The sequence below is a fragment of the Acanthisitta chloris genome, unplaced genomic scaffold, assembly GCF_000695815.1.
Source record: "Acanthisitta chloris isolate BGI_N310 unplaced genomic scaffold, ASM69581v1 scaffold18296, whole genome shotgun sequence".
NCBI lineage: Eukaryota > Metazoa > Chordata > Aves > Passeriformes > Acanthisittidae > Acanthisitta > Acanthisitta chloris.
The window spans coordinates 4,196-28,856 of record NW_008678921.1 but is presented as its reverse complement, the minus strand read 5'-3'; the positions used below and the strand labels follow the sequence as shown (position 1 = coordinate 28,856).

General features: G+C 40.2%; 2 protein-coding genes across 2 annotated transcripts in view; one reads left to right on the top strand and one right to left on the bottom strand.

Annotated features, from left to right (window-relative positions):
• The window catches only part of HECTD1 (HECT domain containing E3 ubiquitin protein ligase 1), a 56,240-nt gene extending 51,070 nt beyond the window's left edge, over positions 1-5,170 (top strand). The window contains exons 36-41 of the mRNA XM_009077107.1: positions 270-877; positions 2,383-2,461; positions 2,573-2,666; positions 2,981-3,131; positions 3,719-3,863; positions 4,216-5,170. Of these exons, the coding sequence (XP_009075355.1) occupies positions 270-877; positions 2,383-2,461; positions 2,573-2,666; positions 2,981-3,131; positions 3,719-3,863; positions 4,216-4,353 (1,215 nt within the window). The 3' untranslated portion in view covers positions 4,354-5,170. The remainder of the gene's footprint in view (positions 1-269; positions 878-2,382; positions 2,462-2,572; positions 2,667-2,980; positions 3,132-3,718; positions 3,864-4,215) is intronic.
• A 2,288-nt stretch (positions 5,171-7,458) lies between these two features.
• Positions 7,459-21,988, bottom strand: AP4S1 (adaptor-related protein complex 4, sigma 1 subunit). The gene is made up of 5 exons (XM_009077106.1): positions 21,851-21,988; positions 20,409-20,495; positions 19,311-19,379; positions 15,597-15,608; positions 7,459-7,587 (listed from the first exon to the last, which is right to left on the bottom strand). Exons 1-5 carry the CDS (start codon positions 21,986-21,988, stop codon positions 7,459-7,461), a joined length of 435 nt encoding a protein of 144 aa, XP_009075354.1.
• Between the last annotated feature and the right edge of the window lie 2,673 nt (positions 21,989-24,661).

Genomic DNA, 24,661 nt, shown 5'->3' with positions numbered 1-24,661 from the left:
AAAAAAAATAAAATAGAAAAAAAATGTTTTAAAAAATAAAAAACAACCAAACCAAAACACCCCCAAACCCTAGATATCCAGGAAGGAAGAACACGTGATCACAGAGCAGCCAGTCATCATGGTCAAAAATGAGCACTGCTCCACAGGCTGCTTTATTTTTACCTGTTCTCTTTTTAACAGAGAAGTAGTGTGTTATAAGTTAGACTGTGCAGATACATAATTAAATTCACCTTTAACAATGTCATCATTTTGTGTGTCTCTTACATCAGGTTGACATTGGTGGTGGATTGAAACCCCCTGGCTACTATGTACAGAGGTCATGTGGACTCTTCACAGCACCATTCCCACAAGATAGTGATGAACTTGAAAGAATCACCAAACTCTTTCATTTCCTTGGAATTTTCTTGGCTAAATGTATTCAGGACAATAGACTTGTGGATTTACCCATTTCTAAGCCTTTTTTTAAACTCATGTGTATGGGGGACATTAAAAGTAACATGAGTAAGTTGATATACGAATCACGGGGTGACAGAGACTTGCACTGTACTGAAAGTCAGTCGGAGGCTTCTACAGAAGAGGGGCATGACTCCTTGTCTGTGGGAAGTCTGGAAGAAGACTCCAAATCAGAATTTATTCTTGATCCACCAAAACCTAAACCTCCTGCCTGGTTTAATGGAATTTTAACATGGGAAGACTTTGAGTTAGTAAATCCACATAGAGCTAGGTTTCTAAAAGAAATTAAGGACCTTGCAATTAAAAGGCGTCAGATTTTAAGCAACAAAAATCTGTCAGAAGATGAAAAGAACACAAAACTACAGGAATTAATGCTGAAGAATCCATCAGGTTCAGGACCTCCACTTAGCATAGAGGATTTGGGGTAAGTGTTCTCATATTTATTTCTAGATAAGCAAACAGTGTTGTGTTAGAGACGAAAGTCAGTACATTTAGCTAAAAATGAAGATTTCTTAATATTAAGTAGCATTGTTGCAAGGGGGAATCATTAGAGATGCAGCCATATTCTTCTTGGTTTGAGGACTTTTTCTTCTCACTTGCTCAGTTTCCTAATCTTTAAACTTAAATGCAGCTACACTGCAGTGTTGTATGACTCTGGAAACACAAACACTTGTCAAGATCTTTAAAGGAGTGTGATTTAGTAATTTCTTTGCTATGATAACTGCTGCAATTTATCAGCATTTTTGGAGAGCTTGGTTGAAATTTCAGCTTGTTAAGAGTGCAGTGTTTGAATCCATGTTAAATAGAGAATGTGTTAACTTTTAGCAAATGTTCAAGCGCTCATACCTGTGTGAACCTGTGTCAGGATGTCATCCCCTGTAGTTTTAAATTATCTCCTTTGAAACAACAGTAGTTTTTCTAGTATCATGAGTTACTTGTTAAAATCGTATCGTGCCACAAGGATTCCATAGTGTCAGTTCAGTAATTGCTTATGGCCTTGGAATTGTATGTCCTGAGCTGGAACATGACCCATAAAGGTCATCCTGCACAGAACAGCCCCAAGAATCACATCATGTGCCTGAGAGCACTGTCCAAACACTTCTGGAACTCTGTCAGGCTTGGTGCTGTGACCCCTTCCCTGGGGAGCCTGTTCCAGTGCCCAACCAGCCTCTGGGTAAAGAACCTTTTCCTAATATCCAACCTAATCCCTCCTGATGCAGCTTCATGCTGTTCCCTCAGGTCCTGGCACTGGTCACCAGAGAGGAGAGGTCAGTGCCTGCCCCTCTTGCTTCCTCTCATGAGGAAGATGTAAACAGCTATGAGGTCTCCCCTCAGTTTCCTCTTCTTCAGGCTGAACAAGCCAAGTAACCTCAGCCATTCCTTGTATGGCTTTTCCTCAGGGCCATTTGCCATTGTTGTAGAACTCCTTTGGACACTCTCTGATAGTTTTAGATCCTTAAAGGCCTTATTGACTTTAGCCTGGCTTATTATGGAGATAAACCATATGTAGCACCATTGAAGGGCCAAAATGCCTTATGTTAAGTGGCTCTATAACTGTTAGTGCTGGAAATGAATGTAAATTATTTTTCTGGGTTTGTGAACTGAATTAAATGGTTTGAGTAGTGTTGAAGCTGATGAAGATACCAAACTATGAAATTTTCAGTGGTTATCAAATCCAGATTAATAGTGGATGAGTACACACATGTCCATTCCATACATTCAAAACACATATTATCTGTGTAGTCCATTACTGCTTGTAGCTCTGTACTGTTGTGTCACTGTTCATGTGTGTACAAAATGATCCACAAACAGTGGTTTGAAGTCTAGTGAGGTAGACTTGGCTGTGAAGGGTGCAGGTTGTAAATCTGATGTATTTGCAAAAGTAGTAGCAGACTTGTGTGCAATTATTAACTATTTTGTATTTTGAAGTCTAAATTTTCAGTTTTGCCCTTCGTCCAAAGTATATGGGTTTACAGCTGTGGATCTCAAGCCAGGTGGTGAAGATGAGGTAATGAAACAACCTACTTTAACAATTTAACCAGCAGTTAAATTTTCACTGTTTCCATAGTAACTCTAATGCACAGTGAATTCTTACAGTATTTATCTGTTGTCTTTGCAGACTGTAACGATGGACAATGCAGAGGAGTATGTAGATCTTATGTTTGACTTCTGCATGCATACTGGTATACAGAAACAGATGGAGGCATTCAGAGGTAATTTAAATATACAGAGCATATATACAGTTAGGTGGACTAATTGGTGTTCAGGATGTGATGGTTTAAAGTGGGGGCATTGAATGGCTTTCAGAAATAAACTTCCTCAATTAAGAATGCCATAGGTAAGATATTCATTTCAGAATACCTTTTGCATTAGTTATGCCATTTTTAATCTTGAAGAGGTTCAATTTACCTTAATTAAGAAGCTGTTGATTGATTCTGGTTTGATTAAAATAGAATTGAAATGCTGACATTATTTTATAAGCATTATTTTGACTTGTGCTTATAACTGTATCTTGTGTAAATTAAAGATGGCTTCAATAGAGTCTTTCCAATGGAGAAGCTGAGTTCCTTCAGCCATGAAGAAGTTCAGATGATTCTCTGTGGAAATCAGTCACCTTCTTGGGCAGCTGAGGATATCATCAACTATACTGAGCCCAAACTGGGATATACAAGAGACAGGTACTTACATTCTGAGTGATTTTAAAATAGCAGCTAAAAGAGACGTTAAGTGACAAAATGTCCAGAATGTTCATTAGATGAGGATGCCAAATTGGGTGGGATTGGTGGTCACTGAAGGGTGATTGCCTGAAACTGCATGAAATAACCATGTATGTTACAACAGATATGTCAGAAGGTACTTGGTGGGTTTGTAATGCGAGAGGATAAAAAAACCTGACAATACTAAAATGTGAACAACTAGTGGAAATGTAATGGCTGCTAATACAGATGATTAGAAATAGCATTTTGAGGTTATATTTTTTTTCAGTTGGGTACAGTTGTTACTTGGCCCTTATTTCTTATTTCTTTCTCTTGAAGTGATGGTTAAAAAATGCAGGGGACAAATATACTGGTGGTTGGTTATCAGGAGGTGGTCCCAATGTTTTGGGCTTTGTTGGGTTTGGGTTTTTTTTTCTTCTTGTCATGTGTGGTAACAGCCTAGAGTCTTAAAATGACTGCTTAGATCTGACTAAGAGAAATTAAAAAAAAATCACCAACAGTCTCTTGTTGTAGTGTTATCAGAACTAATTATTTTAATTTATTTTCAGCCCTGGATTCCTTCGATTTGTGAGAGTCTTGTGTGGTATGTCTTCAGATGAAAGGAAGGCTTTTCTGCAGTTCACCACTGGTTGTTCAACACTCCCACCAGGAGGACTGGCAAACCTACATCCACGGCTCACTGTTGTACGCAAGGTACAGCTTCTCCAGGTCACCCTTCAGACCTGCTGCTTTGGCTTGGGAATGCAACAGTTCCTGCCTTAACAACACTGGGGTTTGTTGTTTTTGGTGTTTAATTTATGGCACTATGCTAAGCCTTCAGTACTAACCTCTGTTTCAGGTCTGTTCTCTGACTACATATTTAAATATAAAAGTATTAATGATTGTATAAACCAGATACATTTATCAGTTGGTCTGTAGCGTCCTAATGTTTCTTGACACCTGGTGTTATGTATGCAGTAAGTGCCATGAATTAGGGGACTTGACAAGTTTTAACTTCCATGTTGAGTGCTGTGAAGAACAATAGTAAATGTTATTTTTTCCTCAGGTTGATGCTACAGATGCAAGTTATCCATCTGTGAATACTTGTGTGCATTACCTGAAGTTGCCTGAGTATTCTTCTGAGGAGATTATGAGGGAGCGTCTGCTAGCTGCTACCATGGAGAAAGGCTTCCACCTCAACTGAGCCGCTGGCCGCAGTACGGGACATAAAGTGTTTTTTGATACTAGCGAAGCCTCTTGTGTTTGTGTGCAAAAACTATGATCTCCACGCTGTGCTCTGACGAGACTTGCCTTTTTTCACCTGTGAGGCTTTAGGAACATGTGGAATGTTTGTTAGCTGCTAATGACAAAATAAATCCTTGTAACTACACAGCCAGCAAGAAATTGGCACAGAACACTGTGTGATGCTTCAAGGGCTTGCACAACTGGAAATTAAGGTGGTTCTGTTTGACTGTTCCAAAGAACAGATCATCAGATTTTCAGTGTTCACTGATACAAATTTCTAACAGTGTATTGTGTAAAGTTTGTCATTTAATACCTTGTACACTACAGTTGCCATCACTGATCCCTGTTTTGCTGGCTTTAAGCTAACTGGTCAGAAACTTGCTTCCTTTAAAATTTAGAGTTATGGGCATCTCCAGCCTTTTCTTTTTTAATGGTGCCTGCACTATTGGAGTATTTTAGTGGGTTTTTGCATATAATCATGCACAACCTTTTTTTCTCTTCTTTTTCTTTCAAGTGGGAATATATTTTGATTTCTCAAATGCCCTGCTATAAAGATCAAATCCTTAAGTGTGTTTGTGCAGCTCAACAATAAAGCTATTAAAAAACACTGGTTCCTAGTGCAAGGCACACTTAAAGCAAGTTTTACTTTTGGTTGTATTTTCTTTGTATATTATAAACATTTATTTAACTTGTTGCAGTTTGAAGTTTAAAAAAAAAACAAAACACCCAATGTGTAAGCTCAAAAGTAATCATTAAAATGTTTGCAACATATAAAACTGTCTCCTCTGAATACTTCTTTAGTACTTAAGATCTTAAATCTCTGTACATGTTCTGAACAATGTGCCATACTTTTTCAAAGGTTTAAAGGACCACACAGCAATAACTGATCTCACAAATTCATTTGTGTTCAAATCTTTTCAGGATTACAGTGCCACTTTTTAAGAACTAGTCTGGCTATGATAACCTGCATGTGGCAGGTTTTGGTGCTCTTCAGTGAGCCCGTGGGACCTGAGGTTATACTTCTTCATTACACTGGAATAAAAACTGGGTCAGATGATGTGGCTGAGTCAGCTTTACTTGAAATGGAGTGCCTGTCTTGCTTGTGGTGAGGTAATTATTGGTAAAAAGTGGCTTAAGATAAAGCGAGATAACAATATGTCTTTAAATATATTTAAATACTTGATACCAGAAAAGAAATTACTATGGCAGTTGAATCTGTGTGCCAAGTTTTGTTCTGTGCCAGCTCTCTTTGGTAACAATTATTTCTTGGGCCACTGTCAAGGGAGGGCTTGCCTAAAGGTTGCCTTGCATGTATAGATGAGGTTGATGCCAGATTTCTTTTCATAGCTTTATTTGTAGGACCTTACAGGCACTGTTTTTCAGATTTTCCCCAATGCCAAATTGGAGGGTAATCTCCACCATCCTCCCCACTCCTGTGCCTCTTGTGCTTCAATAAAACACTTGTACACAGGCTTGTGCAACTATCTGCTCCAGAGCCAACGTCATCTTGTTTTGCTGAATGTGTTACTGTTTATGGAACCCACACGTGTGTCCCTTTTCTGGGTGAAGTGGAGGTGGCTCATTCACCTTTGTCACGATCGGTGGGTGGACACGCGCCGTGAGAACTCCAACGCTTCCCACTGGTTGTTATCATCAGTTCCTGTGGCTTCACTGTCTGGATCCGTAGGGAAACGACAAGGAACAATCACCACTCTGATCAGTGTCGGGATGGACCATGGTGCCCTCCCCTCCTACGAGGTGAGGACAGATGACCAACCACTACTGACCCTGACCGGCCTTGATTGTCGAGTCCGATCCCGTGAGGGTCCCATCAGTCATGACAGTACTACCCTCAGAGCAGCTGTCAGACTCTACCCAGCTTTTCCAGCCCATGGGTGAGGGCTCGGTGTTTCGTGCGCATGATGCGCCCGAGTTTGTTTCAGCCAGACACTATGGATGGGTGGTGAATTCATGGATAGGGAGTCATTTGGGCTACTCACACACACAGTGCTCTGCTCCTTTGACTGCAGTTTCTAGGTGTGGTTTACATGTGAGCAGTACACATAGAGCCCACACAGAATATGCTCTTTCAGTATCAAGTTATGTTGGGGCTTGGGGTGGAGGTCACGAAGAAGGAGCCAGATAACCTTTCTCAAATTAAGTGGAAGTAAGCTCAGATTGCTAACTCTCACGTGGCTTAATGTCGTATGCAGGTATCAAAGTGCTGATGCCTGTGAATACAAGTTAGTGTAGCTACGTCCTGCTCAGGAAGGGAGACTTGATTTGGTACCTAGCTGGTACTGACAACCTTGCTTTTCTTTTGTTACTCATCTTTTGCACAAGTTTTAAGCTTGATGTATGGACAGCTCGTACAAGAAGAAAAAAAAACCACTGATATGCTAAAATAGAAAAGATTTTGTGTAATTTATGAAGCCAACGTGATAAAAGACCGTTAAACTCCTGATTTTAATTACCCTTTATTGATGTTATAATAAGTAAGAGCTAAATACTTCTAGTTACAACTTGGGCAGTACCAAGAATATTAAACACATCTGTACTTTTCTTTTGTATGCATGACATGCATGGCAAAGGGAGGGAAACCAGTTTTTGAATGAAAATTAGTTTAAAAGTGGTCATAAAAGTTACAGAACTATCATTTATGGTACATTTGTGTGAAAATAAATCAAGTTGGTGCTTCAGGGAAGGGCTGAAATTCAGTCTGAATTTATATTTCCGTATTTTCTGTCTTCTAGGTCTGGTATGATGCTACATTATTCAAAGTGATACATGGTCATGGTAAGGTTTCATTTCTTCATCTTCAGTCTGTTTTAAAAATGTTGACTGTTCTAGAAAGATTTCTGCTGGGTCAGTAAAGCTGCATCTGAATGCCTCAACATGTTTAGCTGGACCTTTCCCATAAGGTATGAAGGATATAGGAGAAAGAAGATATTTTCCAGCTAATTTGAATATTGCATGAGTCAGTCTTGTGACATCAGAAAACTGCTGTCAGTACATTCTTGATGTTTTCACCATCTTTTGTAAAATGCTTTAGTCTTGTATGTTCCTAGTTTTCTGCTACTTTGTCAAGCACAAACAGGGGGGCGAGAATTCTGTTCCGGTTAGTTTCCACAATGCAGCCATTCAGCACCATTTCATCCAAAATGATGTGCACTCTGTCCAAATTGAACATGATCTAGAAACATTTTAAGTTAAGTGTATTTTGAACAACGTGAAGATAATTCAGAACAAGTCTCAGGCACCTAAGTCTTTGATCAAAATTTACAAGAATAGGTATTTTTACTTGTCTGTTTATTTTCATAGAGCTATGGACCACAAAATGGTCAAAAGTTTATAGTAGACAAGTTGAAGCCCCAGCAGTATCCCATCCTTGAAGATAGCACTAGTACATGGTATTAAAAGCAAGGTAAGCTTTCAGCTCACTTAAAAGCATCGTGCTACTAGTTCATAGTAGTAAAAGCAAGATAAACTGAAGCTCAGAGGTAGGTGCTTAATTTTACTGATTGCCTGAGTACTCACGTATCATTTGGATGTAAAAACGTTATCGAGGGATAACAACCTTGAATGTGAAGATGTGAATATTCTGCATTTTTCCTAGAAAAGTAATAGTCGAATTCTTAAAAATTAGATTCTTAAATTTTCCTTATACTAAGTTACTAAGACTACTTGATCTGTTTGGAAATAGTTTAAGAGGAATATGCTGATATGTAAAGTTGAATCATTGATCAAGTAGTAAGTCTCATAAAGAAGAGCCAAAGTAAATAAATGGTTCATATTTTACATGCTCTCTAACATGTATCTATAATATTCACCTAAAGTAAAATAATCTAAGGCAATACGAATTTGTACAGTTGTGATACATGAAATGTGTCCATAGCTATGTCTGTCTTAACATTATCTAACAGCATCTGTCTCAAAACCCCTGATGACAGGCCTTACTGGGGTATTAAGTGGCATTCATGACACATGAGTGCATTCATGTATACATGAGTGTTTTGTGCATCCACTGAACAACTGCAGAGGGCTGTGTAGTGAGGAGATTCGCATGTTGCCATTCATCACCAGAAGCTGAAATGGAATCAGGCATAGCAGAACAGCCTGCTGGGTGCATCTGTTATGCCTCACTGACATGCACATACATATCCAGAGGCATGAATAACCCTTCATCTGCCTTACTCTCCACCTGTTGCTGCTCTTTAAATGTGTTCTTTGCTGTGCTCAACAGATCTGCTTTGCCTTCATTTTGTGCATTCTAATTCTTGCCTGTGTTTCGAGGATCAGTGCAGTGGAGCTAGCAAGATACTTCACAGTAGTTAAATACATCTCTTAGTACTTTTCTCCAGCTTTGATAGGAGTCTCTCAAGTGCCATCTCTGCCCATTATGCTGGTTTTGATGTTATGGATTGAACTCAGGAAGACAGCCTGGTCTTGCTCTAGTCCTTGTATTTATGTTAGTGGACTTCCCTGCTAAGCAGTGGAGGTGAAAGAGCCAGGTTTTTAAGGCATCAACATTTTCCCCTGCTCAGTGTGATAGTCTCATTTTTTGAACATGACACAGGCATTGAAGAGGACTGCTCTGTCCCATGAGTTCCACTGGATCTGTCTTCAGCAGTCAGACATGCTGCTCTGCCAAAGGGCAGGAACAGCGGGAGTACTGAACTGTGTACGACAACAGCTGAGAAGCCACATACTTGTATATCCTTGTTCCTCGTAGGTGGTAAGTGGTGAGGAGACAATATCTTAGACCACCAGAGCTGCAATGGCACAAGCTCATGAAAGGGAACAGTCCGAGGCTGAATCCAAGAAATGGATTAAGTAACATTGAACATCTCCATGCCTAGTTTTTTTAGCACCTGGCTTTGAGGAGAGAATTGCTTAATCTCAGTTAGGTGCCTTGTTTTTCCTGCAATGAGTGGCAAAAGCCAGACCCATCAAAAAATCACAGGTTCTAGAGAACCAGAGCTGAAGCCAGTACTTGGGAATGCAGAGAGGGAGATTTCTGTGATCTTTTCTCTTGGATTCAGAAGCCCAAGTCATTACTTCAGGTAATAATAACTGGCTTGATCTCTTTTTAAATGTCACAGTAGAGATGCTGCCTGCCTGAAACCTGTAGAAGACAGAGGCTGAGTCTGTCCCCAGCCTGGGGAACTCCAAACCCACATTTCTCTGTGTGCAAGCTTAGCTAGGTTGGTAGCAGCTGCACCTGCTGCCTTGTACTTAACCTTCTCCTGCTGTCTGTGAAAGTTCTTAAGTACAACTGTCTCACCTGGCAATGAGAGAAGCTTAAGACTTTGTCCTTATCTTGATGATTGCTTCTGTTGCATGCACTAAAGCAAGAAGAGGAGCATAGAGTATATCTCATGTTAGCCTCGTGTGTGACCACCCTACTAAGAGATGAAAAGCAGAAGCTTGAACCTGTTCTGTGTTTTGAGAACAACTGATACCATGTCAAAGGAAAACTGCACCTAGACCAGTAAGAATCTTGCAGCTGTTCTGCTCAAACCCACTGTGGTTCAAGGAGATGTGAATTCCCTTGCAGGGGCATTCCAGGTTATTTCCAAACAGGCCTACACCATTGCAGAAAAGTGGTATGATTTCTGTCCATCTGTAGCCTGGTTAATCTCAGTCATCATTCCAGAACCAGTGATTTCATCTGCAGTTTGAATGGGGATACTAATGCCATTCTGGAAAGATTTGTCAAATTGATTTGGAAGGCCCCAAAGCATTCTTTACCCTCAACCTAACATCCCACCTCCCTTCACCATGCTGTTCTTGGCAGACAGTTGGACTGTACAGGGAGCAACCTTGGCTTTTTTCCCCGCGAAGCTCTATGGTTACATCTCACCCTACACACACTGCTCAGCCATTCACATCTGAATGCCTTGCCCAGGGAGGGATATGTATCTCTGATCCTCAGCAAGGCTCATCCTCCCACCTGTCGCTTGTTTGGCAAGTGACCCCAAGTTTCGGGGTTTAAAGCCCTGAGGTCACAGATCCACACCCAGCTGAAAAGCAGCAAAGCAAACCAGTCTGAGCAACTGGCAACAGGAAACAAATGTATTAGGTATGTGCACTGCCACGTGCTCCATCCAGAGTTGTGATTTAAGGTCCTGCTTCCAGTAAGAATTCTGACTGCCCACAAAGGAGGATTAAGGGACTTTCACTAGATCCACGTAGAGGCTAACAGGATTTTTTTAAACAAGTATGCAGAAGAAAACACATGTTAATCTCTGCACTTTAGATAACAGTTTCAGAGCATTCAGCTAGGAAATGCTCTTTACAAGCTCTCAGCCCAGGCAAAGGTGAGCCCTCCCTGTCTCTGGTTTACAGGTGGCAGGCACAGCTATGCCAGGCAGCAGAAGGAATTGGTACCTACTACAAGTGGCATTTATGCTGGCTTTGGGGAACTTTAAGAGCTGCCCTTCTTAAGGACATGAATGGTACTTTCTACTATCACAAAGAGTTTTTATGGCACATACATACTAAGAGGCAGTAAATGTGGCACAAGTATTTGTCTCCTTCCCCAAGACATTATATGGACAGAGAGTTGAGCAGGGGAGAGAGGAAAGAAAGAGAAGGCACATTTAGGATTTGCATGTGATAAATAACTTCTTCATACAGAGGCATTGTAAGAGATCTCAGGGTTTTCCTGGCAAGCAATTAAGGGTGTATCCAGGCTTAAGAGCTGATGAAGTGCAGCCAACACCTTGTGATCACGGAACACACCCAGGAGCACAAACAAAGCCTTTGTACATTACAGCACAGGTAGTATGTGGCAGATGGGTTCCTACTGAATATGTAGCATTACAGAACCTTGATTTCCATCCTGGACATTGATCTTCAACTAGAGATCAGTTGGAGTTGCTTTTCTATTTAAGCTAGAGTCACACATTCTGACTCCATTTTTGCTAGCATTCACTTTCAGTAACTTGTAGCCCATCTCATGGGCAGGCATGCTTAAGGCACTGAAACCCCTTTAAGGCTTTCTGACCATTTCTTCCTCAAATGACTATGCTCACATTAAACAGAAAACAAAGGTGTTTTCAAGTTCTGTGAAATTCTAGAACTAAGCTAATTTTAAGCTGATCTTTAAGCTGATAGGTGTCCATTTCATCCACTTGTTAGAGTACAAACTGAAGCTTATCCTTACAAATTCTCAGAACAAATTAATCATTCAATTTTCTCATTCCCTAAATGTGCTGTATTCTCAAAGTGTTATTCCACGGAGGACTGAAGAATACAGCTGATTCACATACCGTATTAGCTTATCAAAACTTATCTATCCTAGGAGGAGGAGCAGCAGCAGCTAGTTGCAATGGTATGTAATGTTTTTTTTGGATCAAGACAACATTCTTCACAGGCTTGGTCCTAGAGCACCCTGTCTTCCCCTTCCCTTCCCACAAGAGGAACATTACTATGTGTTTCTTCTGTAAGTTAATAATGTGTCTTTACATAAGTTTGTTTCACCAGTTCAAGCAACAGCAAAGTCACGTTTTGTAATTTTTAACATTATTTTGTTCCTTGTAAAGCTGCTGTGGTAACACTTGTTTTTATAGTCTATTTTGCCATCATCACAGCGAGAAAAATAGTTCCTACACCATCCAAGCTGGAGTTTTAGAGGTACAGAAAAAAACCCCACTCACTTACTTTATAAATTGAGGCTTATCCAGTGCTATTAACACATTAGGCCACAACACTCCTAGAACAACTTCAGTACTTGTTCATTCCTCTGGCCCAACAACATTACTTACAGGTATTTTAAAGACAATCCAAACAACTTTGGAAATATTATGGCATTCCATCACAGGTACTCTTTAGTGTGCAGCCGACTCACAGAATGAAAGCAGACATCATATAATAGCTAAATGATTTGAAATTTATACATGAAAGCTGCTGGAAAAAGCTGGCTAGTCTAAAGTAGTCAGTTGGTTGGTAGCTAATCAGCATTCATTTCTTAAGTATACATCAGGTAATTTCACAACTGCTCATGCACTGTTTAGCATCACACCCCTATGTCCCATACGCAGATCGGACCCAGTCCCTGCCTCGTGCCCAACGTGTGTTTCCTGGCAGCTGAGTCCAGACTCAGGCCAGGATACAAGCTGGGTGTCCTGGGTGAATTCAGGTGTTTGGACCTACATGAAACCTGCACTCCCACCTCAGCTGGAGCTGAGTTACAAGGACTCCTGGGGTAAGTCACAATGCCTAGGAAGCTGAAAGAATCACTGCACGTGCTACAAACTTGGTGCAAGCCCCAGAGGGACATCTCACTTGCATGATGGTCTCAGCCTTTAGATTTAACTGGGCTTTGCTCTGTGCATGGATGAATGGCCTACAGTAATTATGGTCTATTTTGCACGGGGTTTGATTTCATGTAATTTCCTCCTATTTTTTTATGTTAGTAAATACTCCTGCCTACATAGAATAGCCACTATCACGTTTAAAATAAACTTCCTATGGATCTGTGGACAAAAATAATAGTGCAGAGTCAGGAAATCATGACAGTCTCCAGACAGATACTCCGTATAACAAAAGATTCTGTAAATACTACTTGGTGTCTGCAGCTGCAGACCTTCAGATAGTACGTTCTCCATCAGATAATCTGCATCTAAGCTAACTGTACTGAGTGTAAGAGTTAGTGTGTACAACCATTTGGCAAAGGAAATGGTGTAATCCCAGGTGGGGATATTATTTTACACGTTATGAAAGGCAGATTGATGGATTATTGCTTGCACTGCAATAACAGCTAAGGCACTTGTCCAGATCTTGTATTGTTCTTCTGGGTCAGCTATTCAAGCTGTTGCCAAAAATAAATACAGTCCTGAACAACCTACTTCATAGTTACACCTCTGCTTTACATTTAATGCTGAAGGGTATCTTACTCTATTTTTAGTATTTTACTAACCTCTCAACTTAAGAAAAGCTCTTCTTCCTAAACGGGAGAATTATTTTGTATGTATGTATATGTGTGTGTGTGTGTGTGTGTGTATATATATATATATATATATATACATATGTAAAATGTTGCATTTAAAAACTGTTCCTGAAATGTATATCACACAAGTGCATTTCTGAATGGCAAAATTACATACATCATTTATGTCATAAATGTTAAGGAACGGTATGTCAGACATGAGATTTTCCAGTATTTTTTCAGTATGATCCTGTTGTTCAAATATTTATATTCACACCATCATGCAGATGAGACCCATGTAGAAGATGAATTTCTACAGGAATCATTCAGACACTGTATTGCACCTGTTGCAAACATTAGTGTTGGCATATAACGCAACAACTTCTCTGAACAGTGCAGACTAAGGACGGGATGCCATCCAGGGGACCTGGAGGAGTGACCCCATGGGAATCTCAAGAGGGTTTAACAAGACCAAGTACAAGGTGCTGCACCTGGGTCAGGGCAACCCCCAGTATCAATACAGGCTGGGGATGGACAGATTTAGAGCAGCACTTGCCGAGGAGGATTTGGGAATGCTGGTGCATGAGAAGCTGGACATGACCCAGCAATGTGCACTTGCTGCCCAGAAAACCAATGGTATTCTGGGCTGCATCCAAAGCAGTGTGGCCAGTAGGTTGAGGGAGGGGATTGTGCCCCTTTATTCTGTTCTCATGAGACCCCACCTGGAGTACTGCCTCCAGCTCTGGGGTCCCCAGCACAGGAAGGACATTGATCTGCTGGAGAAGGTCCAGAGGAGGACCATGAAGAAAATCAGAAGGCTGGAGCACTTCTGTGAGGAAAGGCTAAGATAATTAGGATTGTTCTGCCTGGAAAGAGAAGACTTCAGGGTGACCTACTTGGGGCTTTCTAGTACCTGAAGGGAACCTACAATGAAGATGTAGAGTGACTTTTTACAAGAGCATGTTATCACAGAATCACAGAATATTCTGAGTTGGAAGGGACCCACAAGGATCATCAAAGTCCAACTCCTGACTCTGCACAGGCCATTCCCAAGAATCACACCATGTACCTGAGAGCATTGTCCAAACGCTTCTTGAGCTCTGTCAGGCTTGGTGCTGTGACCACTTTCCCAGGGAGCCTGTTCCAGTGCCCAACCACCCTCTGCATGAAGAATGTGTTTCTAATATCTAATCTAAACCTCCCCTGACACAACTTCAGGCCATTCCCTCTGGGCCTGTCACCAATCAACAGAGTTTCTTCTTTCTGTAAAGATCTAAGATCAATTACAAGTAAAATTACAGCATTTTTCTATGTTCTTCATAAGTGGTAATTCTTAAATCAAGTAAATAAACTAAATTACAGAATTTGATTCCAAGGTGACAACTGTGTTTCAGGTGTATAACTGAAACTCTTCGTACCAGCAGATCTGCATTTAACCAACAACAAACATGGGTATAAGAACTGCTTCAGTAGAATGAGCAGCCACCAGGATTGGAAGAACTGAGGACAACTGACTGAAATTTTCTCCTGGTTTAATTTTCTTTCAATCCCATATTGTATTTTATTTACTTCCCATTTGTGTTTAATTGTTCAGGACTGTATTTTACTATTTGTTTGTATTTGGGTTTAGTTTTAAATATTTTTTTTTAATTAATACCCCACAAATCACACACATGAAAATGTGGGTGGTGGGGAGGGGAGGGGTGGAAAAAGAAAAAGGTAACTGTGGCACTGCCTGGTTTCCTAAATTTCCTCCCAGGTCTGTCTCTGTTTCCATTGATACAGAAAGTAAAACTCACCTCTTGCTTTCATGAAGCAAGACCAAAGTGCAAACCTAATCTTACAATGATGCTACTGCTATTTGGCTCAAGACACAACTTGAGTTCAGTTACTCTTGCAGACATTGCAGTATCTTCTTTATTGCAAACTAAAGAAAAAAGGTGAAACCTTGAAGTAATAATTAGTAAAACCTGGAAGTTCCCCCCTGAATATAACTTTTCATGTATTTAGTTCTCCTGAAGCAAGTTCTCCCTGTCCTACTTTAAATGGAACCAGGCTTATCTTAATGATGGGGGATTTAAATAGGTGACCCTTGTGAACATCAGCAATGCTTTCAGAAAGGTGCTGGATTGGTGCTTCTTACTCTAAGTGCAGAGTTTAAACCTCTGCATTGTCTTCACTGTTTGAGAGTCAGTGCTCTAAAGACAGTATGAACTTGAACATACACCAAAAGAGATAGACCAATGGATTTCTGATATTGAAAAGGATACATCTAATTCACTCTGCAAAGGAAAGAGATAGACAGCCATTAGTTACAGTTTGATCTCTCATCTCATAAGTGTTAAGCATTACACATCCCTTTAAAGGACAAAGAAAGTCTTCAAAATAGCAATAGAAAATTTTAGGGCAATCCAGATTTCTATTCTGGACTGGACAATTACATGATCTTTCCTGCAACACTGCTTTGCATGTGCTTCCTGCCTGTGTAACCAAAGCTAGTTTTCTGAAATTTCTACTCATCAAAACCCAGTGAGGTCACTCACAGGTAACAATGTGGATACACACAGCACCATCTGAGTGAGTGGGTGGAAAGCCAGCAGCTCTAATCATGGCAAGGTCCGCCCTATATTCTCTCTTCTTCCTTCTGCAAAAATGAGATGTTAATGCTAATTTTACACAGTTGAAAATGTTGCTACAGATCATTTCAAAGGCAAAATGTAGACATTACATATACCCCTGGCTGTGGTAGTGGTGGCTGTGTATATTAGGAAAGGGAAGGCAACTCCTGCTTTGGAGGCCTAGCACTTTTAAGTATTCTCCAGCCCCAGCAACACAATTCTTCATATAGTCGATATTTCCCTTCTATTTTTGACCTGGATTTACCCCAAATAGTTTATTCATTTAACCAAAATGTCTGAGTTGGAAGCCCTTGTGGTCTCTCTACACTTGGGGATCTTCAACAGTTGACTCTGCACACTTGAGGCATGACTCACTTTCTCGAGATACTCATCAGTCTCCACTGCCAGTAATGGGAGCTTACCATGACCAAACTTCTAACTTAGGTGCCACAGTTAAATGTCTAAATTTAGAAACAACTAATCACAGCCTTAGCAGTTAAGATCTTGCACAGTGGGGTGGAGGTTCTCCAGCCTCAGCTAAAAGAGGGAATCTTTATCTGCTACCAAGGGAATTTAGTTTGCTAATATGGTTTTCATTCATGGTTTAACCCTGGGTTTAGAGCAAAATTGGTAAAGTTTACTGGTAAAATTTCTCCTATTTTCATGGTCTAAAGATGCTCTAAACTGGACTAGTTCTAGTCTGCAGGCCTCTGCTGAGTGATTCTGCCATTCTTCAATTAGAGGCATTTAATGCATCACAAAAATTTTATTTTAAGAGCCAGAATCAGTTAGGTTGGAAGGGACAACAGTGAGTCATGTGATCCAAGCTCCCTACTCGAGCAGGGCCATCCTAGAGCACATGGCTCAGGATTGTGTCCAGATGGTTCTTGAATACCTTCAGTGAGGTGAGGGACAATCTACAACATCTCTGGGCAACCTGTTGCAGTGCTCAGTGACTTGCACAGTAAAGAAGTTGTCCTCATATTCAGGTAGAACTTCCCGTGCATTAGTTTTTGCCCATTACCTCTTCATTTTTATGGTTTCCATCACTGAGAAGAGACTGGCTCCATCATCTTGGCACGCCCTGTTCATGTACCTGTGTACATTAATGAGGTCCCCTCTCTCTCATCTCTTCTCGAGACTGAACAGTCCCAACTTCCTCAGCCTTCCCTCATCACTGAGGTGCTCTAGTCCCTTAATCATCTTTGCTGCTCTCCGCTGGACCCACTCCAGGATCTCCAGCTGGTGAGGAGCCCAGAACTGGACACAATAGTCCAGATGCAACCTCATGAGGGCTGAGCAGAGAGAGACAGGATCACCTCCCTTGACCTGCTGGCAATACTGTTCTTAATGCAACCCAGGATTCCATTGGCTGCCTTAGCCAATCAGTTTAAGTTTCCTCAGCATTAAAATGTAGTTGAAGACATTGGAATTCTGAACAGTATGCAGAGTTTTCCATGGGTAGCCACATAAAAGTTAAAGGGACTCAGAATTACATCCACAAGCAACTTTGAAAGTTTTCCCCCTAATTCCATTAATGTTTGTTCTGATATCTGAATTCAACCTCTGTAAACTCCACTAGATAAAAATAGAATATGTGAGAATGTTTAAAGCTCACATGCCTAAAAATAATAGATGACAAAACGTCCTTCTAGAGCAGGACAGATGTTCTTTCCTTTCCCAGAGTTCTGTGTCCGTTGTCATAATCATAGTTTGCAGTTCTGCTAAAATTTTGCAAATCCTACACATTAATCCATAATAGTACATACAGATTTGTATTTTCTTGCCCTGTTGTTTCTGCCAAAAAAAACCCCAGCCAGAATTATAGCCCTGGTCTTCAGTGCTCTGCCATTTATCCTGTTATATGCTATTAAAAATTAGACCACCAAATGGCAAGAGATTTCTTTAACCACCTCCCTTTTAGGTTGCTCTAGTCTCAAAACCTGAAATGCTATGGAAAATACAAAAAACCCCACTGGTATTATGAACTCAGCAAATTTCTAACAACTATCAGTGGTTGGGTTTTATGTGTGGCCTAGGAATTATATATACTACATTTATAAGAACTACATCTATTTTTGCTCTGCCTCAACTGAAGAAAATAAAACTTGAGAAGTGGTTGACAACTCTTAGCTCAATTACATAAATAAGATGTGACTAAATTTTATTGTGCATTCCTGTGCTGCTGGAATCAAATTCCATTCCTGGTTATCACTGCTTAAGTTGGGACTGCAATCAACAATTTTAAGAGACAAATCCTGAACTCAGTGCAGTCAGAAAGTGATACACTTAGTACCAGCAGCTTCAGCAGGCTGGTGGATGTTAGTTGAGATAACAGGCCTAAAACATTTGTCAGACATCCAAACAGTGAAGTGTGCAGATGACTCTTTCAAGCATGTTCTTGTATTCACAGAGGGAACTCTGCCATGCCTGCTGTGGTACTAGGACTGGGAAACCAGTTACAGACTCTGCATACTGATCTCCTGTATGTGTAATTACCAATGTAATACCCTCAAGCACATGGACTACGGAGGAAACTATCCAGTCCTCTTTTCTGAGAGGGATTTCCAAAAACATTACAACATAGGTTAACTGAAATTGTGCCAAAGCATGATTTCAGTCAAATTTGTTTGTAACAAAGTTATTACAAACCCTATATTAAATAGCACATGTTCTAACCAGGATTATAATGCTGCATTTTCAAACTTATAAAACCGAGCAAACAAAAAAAAATCTCCCACCAAAAGGAATACTTTAACTGGAGCCATGTCTGAAGTTGAATCCTTAACAACATGACTATCTCTATAATAGCTGTTTTATCAGATATCCATGCATGACAACAATATGGGGAGTACAAGTACAGACAGGTTTGTGAGGTTTCTTTTGCTCCATCCCTCCCACCTTGTTCAGTGAGAATGATGTCAGCTCCCTGCTTAATGCTTACGCCCTCTTAATCAAGAATGACATTCGTTTGGTGAATATAATGCTAAGAACTGCATAAGAGAACTGTCAAGAAAAACCTCTTTACTGCTCTAAAACATATAAAATGCCAATGGCTAATTTCAGAGCACATGACTTAAAGAAACTCTATAGCATATGAAAACATGGTTTTCTAACAGAAATATTTCTGGTATTCCTTGTCTGATGATTTATAGCCCACGTATACTTTTACTTCTCTGAAAAAATCAAGTAATACTACTCCCCTCCTACCCTCCCCCCCGTGGTAATATTTATGCTAAAATATTCAAAATTCTACATTAATATTAAATAAGTATTTTCTCCTCTGATTTATTCCCTGAAATGACATATTCACCAAAGCTTTGAAAGAGGGAAAATGTTTCAGGATAGATTTGGAATCTCACTCACCACTCTGCTGAAGTATTTGTCCAAAACTTCCACAAAATTATGAATGAGTTCATATACTGCCATCTCATTCTGAAATTAAAACCAAGCGAATATTAAACGAATAGCTAGAAAATGTAATACTGTTCTTTGAGTTAATTCAGTTTGTGGTGAATGAAAAGCAACTAGATAATATAATAAGGCCCACAGCAAAGAGCAGAAGCTCAGGCCACCATTGCAAGAGCTGGTGTGGTTACCCAGCAGAGCTGCCGAGAGCTGCGCGGTGCTTAGGGCAGAAGCTTCAGACCAGCCACGCAAAGAAGCACTGCAGTACCCAATGGCTTGTCTCACCCAGGCTGCTGCCATCCCTCTGCATCCTTTGTTCCACCACCACCCAGGTCTACAGCTAACTAGGTTATGCTTACCCATGCACCAGCAGCTGGAGCACAGAGCCAGGCCGTGCTGGGCGATTTCTGTTGCAAAGCCAAAATAATTTGCCCCAGACTGTGTGCCATTATAACCCTGACAGAAGACACTATGGTAGTCAGCAGCTACCTTCCACACCACCCTGTTATGGGCTCCACTAGTAGGCTTTGAATAAATTTCTGAGAACAAGGAATCAATGTAAACACTAAAGCCTCTCAGGCACAACCTGAATAAATGAAATAACAGTACTTGTCAGCTTTCAGATACATTTGTGTTTTTCCTTTTTTAAAAAAACACTATAAATTGGCATCTTTCTAGCTGACAGTATAGGAATTTTTTGTTTGGCCATGGAGTGTGAAGTCACCACAGATAAGACAGCTGACCTGGCTGTAACGCTAGCATTTTTTGAGAAACCTGACCCCACATAAATGTCTGTTTAATCAAACATAAATTTAGAAAACAGAATCAGTACAAGACTCAGAAAGACTACCTCATGATAACAGTTCAGTCTGCTGCTAAAGACTGAAGTCAAACATACCACATTTTCTTTTACACCTCTTTCTTTCCCCCCACGCACAATGACTCCTTGAAATTCTCTAATTGCTATTGAAAAATTCCATAATGGAAGAAGACTTGAGCTCTTCCCTCTGATGATCACTACAAGCTTTCATTGCAAGAGGGTATGTGATTTCTTACCTCTGTCTGGTCGATGCCAACCACTACAAAAAGGGCTGCGTACTGCCGGTACACCAGCTTGAAGTCCTTATACTCAATGAAAGAGCACTAGGCAGAAGCAAAAGGAGCAAATTAGAGCAGCTGCCGTTTAAGCACACACCAGTAAAAAGCACAGTGTGCTCACAGAGCCTGAGCGTTCAGGTCTGTGAGACCCACAAAGCACAGTGGCTTTCCCAAGGTCCACCAAACCATTTTGACTTGAAAGAAATTATTAGGGTAACTGTTAGACAACACTGACAGAAAACATGCTACCACTTTTTTAAACGGAGTAACAGGAACATACAGAACAGAAGTGACTTGCTCGGGGTTACAAGGCAGTCAACACTGCCCCTGTATTTTCATCTGAAAGCCCTTCCAAAGAGACCGAAACGCCATTTTCATATTTTAAAAATTATGAATATTTTTATATAAAAAGGAAGACGCGTAGACTCCCCGAGGGGGTGATTCCCACGTGCTCCCCGCTGGGCCAGGAGGCAGGAGATGGCGCTGTTAGTCTCCTCCTCCTCGGGCCCGAAATGGCAGCGAGCTGAGAGCAGCTGCGCTGCGGCCTCTGCTCCGAAATGCCCTGCGACAGCACCACCAGGACGGTCATTTTTTAGCCACTGCGAAGTCTGCGAACTAAGGCACTCTATAAGCCCCGATATTCGTTCTCAGCTTTTCTAGAACGAAATGTGCGATAACCACTGTGTGAGGACACGCGTAATTAATGAGAAAGAAAGCTGACTCAGAACACAAGCCAAAAAAACTCCTTTCGCGGTCCAAGTCACATATTTCTTCTCTAATTCGAGCCAATGTACAAAAGTTTGGTGCATTTCTTAAAGAAGCAATGGCTCGAGTAACTGAACCATGAAAACCTCAACTTTCATCTGTGATGTTTTCCCACTTCTCAGTTTTCTGACTTCCTTGCAGAAAGTGTGATGTCTTTTTTTTTTTATAAAAAAGTCCAATACAGAGGCCTAAAAATCTGTGTTTCCAACCCCCTCTGTGTTTTGGGTAATATTTTCATAATTTGGAATCCTCCAACTTTTTTTGTTTAAACTTGGAACTGTCAGTGCTCTCTCTACTACCTTCTGGCAAAGCAGCAGTAATATCTCTGCATCCATCTCTACCAGACAAATAATAAAAGAATAAAATTAGTTTTTTCCTGGACTTCTGAGCTTCTCCAAACAAACAAGGGGGAATCTTCATGACACTGATACACAAAACTCAAAAGTCTCTGTAAGCCTCAGAAAAACATATTTATTCAATGCAGAATAACAGTTCAACTGACTGAACCCATAGCCTAGAAACTCACGTCTTTTTCTTCATGGGTACAAATGAAATAATGACCTGCAATGGAAACTGGGGGGGTTTCAGAATTATCTACATGAAAGTTGTGATAAAATAAAAAGCTCAAAATTTACCTGCTCCTTTGAACGGGAGAGACAGTTTTTGATAACTTCAGCTTCCAGCATTGTCCGTTTATTAATTTCGACATGCTCGTAGTACCTAGACAGTCTTGTCTGACCTTGTTTGTTAACCATAAGAAAAAATTTTATCATTTCTCTTTTTGTTGATCTCAGTGGTAGACTTAAATATCAGGTGCAGGAATTGACAGAAGTATTTCTGTGAGGGGGAAAAATAAAACAAAGTAGTATACATAGGAGTTACAAAAGACTTCCTAAAAGCCCAGATCTGCATGTATTTACCACTGAGTTTATAGCCAAAACACAGAATATTGGAAAAACAATCTCTAATCTTTTGCATGCATCCGATAAGTAAAACTCCCATTTTTTTCTTCACACACCTAACTACAAGCTGTCTAATAAATAACAGCTTTCACACGTTCAGTCAAATTAATTTCTTTGTAGGATCTGGGAAATTGGAGGAGTAAACAATTACTTCTTCATAACCATAAATCTACCCATAATTTTCTTCCTGCATGCTAACTGGTCTGATAACATTATCAGAAATTTGCCCAATAACAAACTGGAGGATTAACACAGCTCCTCAGAGCAAAATTGGCCTATGAGAATTTTTTTTCCCCTGACTTCTACTTAACAATTACATTTATACCATCATCACCATCAGACTGAAGGGAGAGATGACAAAGGGAAATGCATGGGCCACAACACATGACCATTTCTTTAATGTAGAATGAGAGACTCCTAAATATTTGGCTATCTACTGTATGAACACACACCTTGAACTGGACCAGGTGCCGCTGAAATCTGCTTTCTCCTGTCTAATTTCCCACACTGATCCAAAAGGTAAATTCTGCACTTAATGAAAACTGTGGGTCTTTGATAGCTAAGAACTCTGTTCATGTTAATTACTCAAAAGAGCTTAATCTCAATCTTAAGAATCCACACAACTGCTGAAATATAGTTGTAGAATATAAATACACCACATGCAATGTACAATGAGAAAGGGTATTAAAAAGAGCACAGCATATATTAGAATCTGCTTTCTAAACAACTGACATCTTTCATATGTTGAAAAGCATGGGAAAAGGGTAGGCTCAAATGTAATTTTTTGAAGTAGAAGCTCTGGGTGATTTTCTTTAATGCCAGACAACAGTCACTGTAATGTTTTCCATCTGACTCTCTGTTTGGATCACAGATTTATTGGCCCAAATACCCTTGAGGTTTATGCACTGGAAATACAGCAACTACCACAAAAGTTATTTCTTTTATTCCAGTTCTGAAGAGCTGGTCCTTCCCTGGTGCAAATATTATCCCATAAGGTCTCCAAGTTCCTGTGTCACAGTCCAAGCAGAAAAAAACCCATATAATGAATCCACAAAACAATACAGTATAGCTCTTTGTGCAAAAGCAGTGTATCTTAATGCAGAAAAGCAAAAGGGGAAAAAACCCACGGCAAACTGCATAGGTGCTGCCCCACATTATTAGCAACTTGAATAAACTGGCTTTATATCCATGGGTGATAATATATAAATCTTTCATGACAGTGAAACAGAATCCCAATATATTGTGCTAACATTAATTATTGCTTACTTCTGATTCCTACTGGTCAGCTAATTGTTTTCTGAAAGAAAAGCCACCTCTATTGCCATCAGTTGAAGCTCAAGAAAGCGATCCTCTTTTCCTCACAGTACTCTGGTTTACTCCATGTACAAAGAAGTTTAGATTTCCATATGTAATTTCAAATGTATTTTTACTAATTAGACTTGATACTGAGAATTCATTTCTTAGTTAAGTGACACACTCTTAGTTCAGGATCAGTCCTTGGGACAAGAGAATCTATTTGACAGTCTTGGAGTTTTCTCACCTCCACCAGACACGTGAAGTCTCTTCATGTCCAGAACAGGAAGGCACTTTAGGTGAGTCACTCTGACAGAAGAGTCATGGGTGCTGCTCTGTGCTGCTGCAGTGGTACAAACTGCTTGTCCATGGCACCCAGGGCTTCTGAATCAGCACATGGTGGTCTCTGAGAAAGAATGAACCAGGTCATTAAGACAAAAATGGGCCCAGATGGAAATGTATAATGGAATTTTCACTGTCAGATGGCAAAAAGGATGACATTTATAACTAAATGGGAAATAACATCTACACAATCTTTTCTGTGTTTAATATGTGGCTCTCTTTTCTCTCACAATCTATTTTGTATTGCTGCTCGAAGTTAAGAGTTGCAGTAAGATGTCGTAATATTTTGAGGCACAAAGGTGAAACAGTGAGATGATGCAGTCATTTTTTGATACAGACCTTCCAAGAAGGATAAGAATGAACAAATCCTTCCAGCTCAGAATGAGGCCCCTTAGCAAGGGCCAGCCTCACAACAGAAGAGACCTGAAGCTTTAAAGCTACTTAAGAAAGGGATGTGGTCTGAAAGAAACAATCTAAGATGTGCTGCCTGTTGTTTTAATGAAAAACTAGCAAGACAGACACAGGAGACCAAAAGCTATGCACTTTGCTCCTTCCAACTGCAAAATGTGTCTGTCCAAGCTAAACAGATAATGACAGTGACACAGACAGCTTTTCTTTTTTCATCTTGGTTTAACACTTCATCTTTGTGTTTGGCACTGCTGAAGCGTAAATTAATGGTCCTCTGTTTTGAATGAGTTCTTTCCAAGTTATTTTAATAATTTAGTCATAAATGGCACCAAGGACTGCAAGTCCTGTTCTCAGAAATCAGCAAGCTGCATAAATCCATCCTAGAAGAGTAAAAACCTAAGGCTTAACATGACTTCTATATGTGGATATTCAAGTGGAACT